Source organism: Hibiscus syriacus, unplaced genomic scaffold (assembly GCF_006381635.1).
Source record: "Hibiscus syriacus cultivar Baekdansim isolate YM2019G1 unplaced genomic scaffold, ASM638163v2 tig00002840_pilon, whole genome shotgun sequence".
NCBI lineage: Eukaryota > Viridiplantae > Streptophyta > Magnoliopsida > Malvales > Malvaceae > Hibiscus > Hibiscus syriacus.
The window spans coordinates 893348-901982 of record NW_024061947.1 but is presented as its reverse complement, the minus strand read 5'-3'; the positions used below and the strand labels follow the sequence as shown (position 1 = coordinate 901982).

At 32.5% G+C, this 8635-nt stretch overlaps 1 protein-coding gene across 2 annotated transcripts; it reads right to left on the bottom strand.

The window, feature by feature from the left end:
• Positions 1 to 345: 345 nt before the first annotated feature.
• On the bottom strand, positions 346 to 5972 carry LOC120154739. Of its 2 annotated transcripts, none has more exons than XM_039166397.1 (10): positions 5887 to 5972; positions 5727 to 5800; positions 4408 to 4525; positions 3792 to 3978; positions 2954 to 3003; positions 2680 to 2770; positions 2035 to 2582; positions 1143 to 1370; positions 1003 to 1059; positions 346 to 806 (listed from the first exon to the last, which is right to left on the bottom strand). In XM_039166397.1, the coding sequence occupies exons 3-10, from the start codon at positions 4465 to 4467 to the stop codon at positions 591 to 593; spliced, it is 1437 nt and encodes a 478-aa protein (XP_039022328.1). In that variant the 5' UTR covers positions 4468 to 4525; positions 5727 to 5800; positions 5887 to 5972; the 3' UTR covers positions 346 to 590. The 2 variants fall into 2 exon arrangements, with proteins under 2 accessions (XP_039022328.1, XP_039022334.1); XM_039166403.1 differs by having other exon boundaries at positions 5762 to 5800.
• Between the last annotated feature and the right edge of the window lie 2663 nt (positions 5973 to 8635).

Below are 8635 nucleotides of genomic sequence, written 5' to 3'. Positions count from 1 at the left end.
TAATCATTGAGGAAAGGAATATTGTCTTCAAATTTCTAAGAGTTACATCTAAAAATTATATATTTTAATAAACTAAAATAATTTTAAACAAATATTATTTTAATCATTTCATATTATTAAAAAAACTACAATGCAATCATTTGTATTTACTGCTTCCCTATAATTGATTTTCTCTTCCTCAGGTTGTCAAGATTCAACGAATATGAGAAATCAAACATGTACTTATAAACATTTTAATAAAAAAAAACTTTCAGAAATAAGTTTAAAACCCGATTGTTTAGACGCATTTCGTATCCAATGAGAAGCAAATATCTCGTAAAGATAAGGCAAAAGTTCCATAATTATATGACCTCAGTTTTCGAGTTTCAATGCTAAAACTGACGCCTGTGCACAAAACATGCTGCTCAAAATATCAGTTTAGGCCTATCACTGGCTATTGAGACTGTAAGATTAGTGTTTTGCACTTGTTGCAGCATTTACCACATAATTCCTAATGGTCTGACAACATTTATATGTGCAGATTAAGATGGGTGTTAAAGGGACGGCTTCTTTACAACTAAACTTGAATTATAGCTTTGCTTCACTGCACGTCAATTACAATTCTTCCGTCGTAAATTTCTTCTGTGAGAGCTAACCGCAGCTCCTTCAGCTGTCAGTTGTTTGGATGAAGGGTCGGAATCAACAGATGAAAGGCTCGAGTTACGAACCTTTGGATATGGATGAATGGTTTCCAATTCACGGATACGACATACCACTGTCTTTGGTAGCACGCGAACATTATGCTTCGTATTAGTCTCATCCTGTAACTAACATATTTGGTGGGGGGGGGGCGAATTAAATCACTCTTCGTGAACAAGGTATGATTATCAAGTAAATATTTACCCTATTGACGGTTTTATCAGAAAGGGGGGTCTCAATATCATACATGTAACTTGAAACAATAATTTGCATTTCAAGATGCACATAAAGAAGGAAAAGGAAATAGAAAAGAAGAAAGCTAACCTCTCGCATGTTTTGTTCATGTGCAGAACTAGATCTTAGAAGGTTTCGCCATTTGTCCTGAAGAGAAGGATCCATATTTAAAAATAGTTCGAGTTTTATAACGAGGAAACTATGTGTAATTGGATGAAGCAGTGAGGTACCCTCAGATCAACAGGTGTTCGATGAGAAGATGATGCAAATAGAAGCTTTTTAATATCAGTCCATCTTCCAACACCATACTGAGCAATTCCGTCAACCAACTTAATCACCTCAGCAAGGGTCCACATCCTTTGATGCTTCCTCCTATCAAAAGCCGTTTTGGATCTTTTGGTCCTCTTACGTTTGTCTTCAGGTTCAGAAGCTGAAAGCTCACAATCAGATTCAAACTCCTGCCAAGAAAACACAAAAAATTATCTTTTATCATGCTTAACAAAGTTGTAAGGTTCACTACTGCATAGACCACAACATGCAAAAACGAACATCAATGAACAAGAATGCTATCACCTCATGCAAGTGTGATCACATCTTTCATGGTCACTTGGCTTCTATTCTGTTCAAAGCTTTTATAGAAGAAAACACTATCGTAATATAATCCATACAAAAGTTCCATAAAGCGTACGACTGCTGATATTTGTGTTAACACAGGGATATGGAAATATGTCCTCCAAAGATACTTTAACTATATAGAAAAACTCGCACTTGAGTTCGTATATTATAGGCTAATATGATACAATAATTACCTTTTGTACTAAAATACTGCAAAATAAACCTACGTCGTAAACACATACATGTTGCCACCGGGAAGAAAGGATTATGAAAAACCATTTCCTTACTCGAATATTTTTATATGTACTGTGTGAAACATCACCAATCTGCAACAACAATTTATCAATATTTTTTTCCCTCATTATGCATGAGTTTTTCTGGTTCTCATGGCAATCATACAGCAATCACGGCCAATATCTAACTAAAAGAAAATGATGACTAAAAACATAAACAAGCTACTGAAGAGAGGGAAGAGAGAGGGAGAAACAAAAAACGTGGAATATCTACCAGTTTTGGCATGATTTTCCTGGGACGTCCTCTCCGTGGCTGAGACTCTGGAACTTGAGGAAATTCTTTTTGTGGTTCGATTTTAAGGCACTTCTTTCCAGTAGTAGAATGTCTAGAGAACTCTTCAATATATCTTCTTGTAGGCTTCCGTAGTCTCTTCTGTCTGAGATGAGTGCCGCCTTTTGGTACTTCAACAAAGCTTTTTACCTTCTTGTTAGACAGTATAAAACTCACTAAAGGTTTTTCATCATCAGACTCGACAAAATCTTGATCATGTTCTTTACTATGTCGACCAGTTTCCATAACTGGATCAGGACAACTGCATTTGGTCCCAAAGGTATGACGTAAATCACAATTGACCATCTTCCCAAGCACACTGTTCTTGTAGTTGGATTCTTGAACAGTTACAAATAATGATTCTGATATGCCACCAACACTGTTACTACCACTAAATCCGGGTGAATGACTTTCTGAACTTGAGTTACGCAAATTTGATACTTCATGAGAAACATGACCCAACTCGGAAAACTTTTCTGGGAATTCAATATCTGGACAAAAGAAAAAAGGGAGAGAGAAAGGAACATAATATATAAGCATAATATGTTATAGCAGACACCTGGAGACAATTAAGACAACAAGACTCACCCAAAAGAAAATCTTCACATGCACTGGAGAGATCATGTGCTGCATGTATATCATCCATTTCATCAACTTCATCCAGCAACCCGTCAAGAACCTACTAAAGCAGCATTTTATCAGATAAGTAAATCGCCTATGCACGATTGCATAGAGTAAACCATATTCAGAAAGAAAACTATAAATAAATGAATAAAAAGGAAGGAAGGAAATAGCAAGCACATCTAAAGGATAAGAAGATAAATTCAAAGAAAATAAAGCCTCAAGAATAAGCAATACATACTTCAAGCTTCAAATCATCTCCTCCTTGACCATAGATAGAATCTAACCCACCTTATCAAGCACAAAAGATATAACAGCATCAGAAGAATAACTACGGAAATTATAAATTAAAAGCTGAACAAAAGCATTTTTTGTTCCACCAAAAGAGTTGTAAAGTTTGGGATTCGCGGTAAAATAAAATGGACCTGAATGATACCCAACAAGGAGAGTTGTACAGTTAGTGTTAGTTTCTATTATCGCATTGTCTCATTCCTGTGACTATTTTGCATGTCTTGAGAAGATTAAAACAGTTCATTCCTTGAAATCAAATTTAGACCATTTAGTCAAAGATTGTCCTAGCAAAAATTAAAAAAATTTGGAGTTCAAACAATTACTGATCACTTTTGAGTTATGCACACTAACTAATGGAGAAAACAGATAAAACAGGCATTAAGCAGGATTGGTTAGTTCAATCCATTTAGTGGTAAAAAGCTCATTCCCCAGGAAACACTTATTTTAACCTGTTTAAAGCATAATAGATGTCACTTGTGCGAGTGCAGTATTAAAGGCAGAGCAAAATTATGCTCAAATCATTCTACAGAAGAATATTAGAAAATCCACGCACCTAGAATGCATACTTTTTTGTTTCTATATTGTTTTTATTTTTCCTGCCCTAGAAATAGCCCACACTTTGTTTTTGAAGGGATGAGACTAAACCCTCTCAAAGAGTACTTATCAAACACTCTAGATGCTTCTGCATGCTACCATTCACAAACTAAAAATGCTTGAAAGATCAATTCTTTGTATTTCTAAATGAGAGAATCAACAGAAAAGGCAGTGAAAAGCTATTAGAGAATTACCACAACCAATTTTCCATCCATAATCAAAAGCACAAGAGAAGTCCTCCATTTTCAAATGCTTCTCTATACTCTCCTTCCCAAAACATAAGACTCCATCTACTGAAATATGCTCACTTTGAGGTTCCACAAGTAAATGCTCAACCTCGGTTGCTTCATCTTCCAAGCCAGGGACTATGGAGTCATCTACCTATATCCAGAGAACAAAAGTAAAAGGAAGGCCAGGCAGCAATGTAGAATTTATCAAATTTGCATGCTTATTCAAGGAGAATATCATAAGTAAAAGGATGTGAAGGAATGGCTGAAGGTTTAAGACCATAAACGTGACTAAGCATCAAAAACAAAAGGGAGGCAGAACAAAGAAACATAAAAAGAATGACTGATTAATTGAACATTAAATTTTCCTTTTAAGAAGGTATCTCAGGCAGAAAGTCACTCCCAAAATTTATTAGATCAAATTTCATAATTAAATAAATGATATATGTCCTTTGTGTTCCTCTGCATGTTGCAAAACCTTAGGATAAGCAAGTCATGATACACATAAGACTCAAATATTGAAGAGAACTGAAAATCCACACAGAAAAAAAAAGTAAATAAAAATTAAAGAACAGTTTCTTACCCTTTGACATTTAACATCAGCAGGCTTCTTTGTCAAATGCTGTGTCCTATCCATTCTCATTTTACAACCTTAATTTGTATTACAATTCTAGAGCTGCATTCATGCTTCCAGTTTCTCCCTACAATTAACGGGAAAGAAATTGATAAAATTACCGTCTTCAGGACATCAGAAAATGGTTAAATTAACAAATCCAGGCAAACAAACATTTGCATTTCCTCTGATTAACCTAGAGGAAGGAATTTTAAATAAATAAATAAACATTTTGGGGTGCGATCATCGATATAGAAGGTTGATAAATTTTGATACGTTAATAATTCATGATATATATATATATATATATATATTAACACGTTCATGTATTCGTGTCATGTTCTTTGTCTTTGTCATCTTGTATTTTATTTATTTTCCCTGTATCATGTAATTGTGCCGTGTTCAAAGTTGCTAGGTCCAAATTGAACTTCTATTGTCGCCTTCATTAAATTTATAACTCTCCAAAAGACCAATGGTAAATCAATAAGACAATGCAAAACATGTTACAAATTTACCAGATTGTCTTCCTCTCTCTCCGCCCCTCTTTATGGGTTTGCGGGGGGTGTTCAAAATTGGCCTTCAGCACAATGAAAAAAACATGGAAGCACTTTTACATGTTCTATTATTTCATCGTTATTGAATTTCTAGCTCCTTTTCCTCACATTTTACCTTAGCCATTTTCCCTTATAATACCATAAGCTTATATTGCATTGTACCTTTTAAAAGCCACAAGAAATGATAGGACAAAACTATAAAGCAATCAATAAAGGAGAATCAAACCCCATTTAGAGTATAAGAATTTGCCTAAAGTTTTTCAAGCATGGATCCATACGAGAATTTTCAACCAAAAATACAAGACAATAATAAAGGGCTTACATTTTAAACAAAAAAAAAATGGAAATGATAAAAACCAAGTCTACGAATTTCAACTAGTGATTTAACATTTACAAAAAAAAAATTGTTTCAGGAACAGCAATAGAACTTTATATTAAATAATTTTTTTTGCAATTTTATACTGAGCAATTCTTAAAAAAATATAAATATATATTTACAGAAACGTGAACCTGCTGTGGCTGCTTAGTTCAGCTAATTTTTTTCTTTTTCTAATCTCCCCAAATAAAAAGAAGGAACACAAAAATAAAATTGAAGAAGCTTATCCACTTTAAATAGACAAGGCCAAAAAATCCAACAATTTTCTTCCGTTTTCCTTTTCCCGGCGTATTCTCCAAACAGACACTAAAATCACTAGCTCTAACTGAAGAAACATAACAAAAAGCCCCTGAACATACCTCATTCATCCGTAAAATAAACGTCAACCACTTACCACTCTCCGATCTACTCAATTTCCAGCTCAAAACAAAACCTTTAAAAAAATAAAAATAAAGATCCGATTACTCTATTAAAACATATATACAATCTAAATTAAAGGAGAGAAAAATAAGATCTAACCTTAGAGAAACGAGATCGCCATAGAGAGTGTGTAAAGTAAAAATAAAAAATTAAGCGAATGTTCGGAAGTGTAAAGCTCAAACCGCCAAGAAGCAAGTGGTCAGTAAACATGATTTATATATCAAACGGAATCGAAACGGATTTTATTTTACTAAAATTCTTTTTTTTTTCCCCTTGCAGGACTTATTTGGTCTAATTTTGATTATAGTCCCTCTATTATTTTGATGTTTAATATTATTTTATTTTTTAATCTCTCCGCTCTAATTTACATAATTTAATTTTAAAACTATATAATATTATAGGAAACTTCAAATTAATAATAGCATTAGTCATTTTTCAGTCATATAATTAAAATCATGTAAAATGCAATCAAACTTATTCAATCAATAACAAACATATATATCAATTCTTAAGACTGTTTTGAAAATTTAAATTAATCAATTTAGAATCATTCTCGGTAATAATTACAAAATTAAAATATAAAATTACATTAAATTAAAGAAACATAACTAAATACAAAATATTAATATAATAGAGGGACCAAAGTCTCAAAATTAAACTTTTTTGTCTAAGCGGTAATGTAAAGCGTCTGTTATGTCCGGGGATTCTTCGACTGTGAGGGTGACCCACTAAAAGATTTTTCTAGTATTATTTTTGACATTTGTGGCTACGTAATTTTATTGACGGTGATGTAATGGCCGTTAGATGTGAGAAACACGTGTTTGGAAGCAAGAAAATGCGGCCACTTTGACACGTAATACACTTTTATCCGGTAATTTTACTAAAAAGTCACATTAAAAATTACTAAATACCAAAATAGTATACTTTCATTAATATTCATTGATCCTGTAATCTTTCATACTACGTGACAATAAGATATATTTTACAATAAACGTTTTGTATAAGTGGTTTTTCACTCAATAAGAATGTGTTCTATAGAAATCACTTTATGCTGATGTGACAAAGACATTTTCTGTTGAACATATCTTTGTTGAATTTTTAATTATCTCGTATTTTTCTTTTCTCGCCTTCCATTTCTTGTCTCGTATTTCGACTCATCAACCGAATATGGTAAGAATATTTTATTAAATTTTATTATATATATTTTATTATTATTTTGTTTTTTGTTTTATTTAATATTTTAATTTTTAATATATTTGTTTTTTATAAATTAGGATAATGATCGTATATTAAAAGTGTTTATCCATAACACTAAAATGTACACATCAACTTGCTTGTATTTAGAGTTACTTGAGAGATGTTGGATTGGGGTATGTATCCCAAATAATTAGAGGTTATGGACTTCAACCCATCCTCATTTATGTACTAATAGAGAGGTAGAGACTAGAGATATATAGATTCTATCTTTTGTATGAGGAGTGCACCATTATTCTAGATGGTGTTTTAATGCAGTTAGGACTCCCAGTAAATGAGTGTGTTCTCGCTGGTATAGTTGATGATAATTGTGGTGATTTATGTCACCACTATATAGAAAAGGTTATGGATAGGTTTAACAATGGCCAAATCGTTAACGTAGTGGTAAATAGATTTTGAAGATTTAAAAGACAATTGTTTTGAAGAATAAACACGAGTATTTGCTCGTGCATATATTTTATGAACCATATGAGAGATCTTGATGTTCGATAAATCTCGCAACCATGTGATTGTTGTAATACCTCAAATATCGAATTAGGGACTTTATTGAAAGAATTTAAAAATATGAGGATTTATTCGATTAAATGATAAAAGATGAGAATGATTTGGATTAGTGGTTTAGACTAAATTGTGTCAATGGATGATTAAGAGGGCATTTTGGCCCTTTAAATGAAAATGAATTAAAAATTCATTCTAATAAGGTATTAAAAAAAGGGAAAAAGGGAAAAATACAAAAGTCATCTCTATTTTCTTCTTCTTTCCTCGTGGAAAAACTCTCATCCATAGCTCAAAGGTGAGATTTCATATGGTTAGTTTATCATTTCATTTTTGGATGGTTTTTGAAGCCTTGAGTATGATAGAAGCTTAAGGAAGAGTTTTATGGGATTAAAACTATGAGATAGAGGAAATAATGAAGATTTTTGAAAATGGGTTTTGAAATGATATGTTAATATATGAGTGTTTATGGATGTTTACTGGTAGATTTGGCTTGTCAAAGAGGTAAATGAGAGATTAAAAGCATTGAATAGGATTAAGAACATATTACAAAAAGTGGTGTGATTCTTAGAATGGAATGTTCTTGGAAGATTTTAGATGTTCTAAGAAACTAAATGAAGGAAAGTTAGTATGGATAGGTAAAGAAGAGTTTAATAGTATTGTATGGTGTAAAAAATAACAAAATTTGACCCCATTTGGGTGATAATCGGGTGGAAAACTGAAAATTTCGGGCACGGGTATCGGTACTGATAGAACATTATCGATACTATAAGCTTAAAATCAGTAGAATCTGCTGAGTAGTATCGATATCGATTCAAGTGGTATCGATACCAAGAGGGGAGTATCGATACTATGAGGATGGTATCGATACCATTTATCACAGAATGCGAAAATAGTATCGGTACTGTAATAGAGTATTAGTATCATAGTATAGTAGTATTGATACCATGGTGGGGGTATCAATACTATTGAGCCAGAAATGTTAAAAATAGGCTGATATTGTTATAGAAAATTAATGATATGTCCTTTTGAGTATTGTTTAAGTATAATTGTTAGGAAATATACTAACAATTGACATGATACGTGTTTTTAATGGATG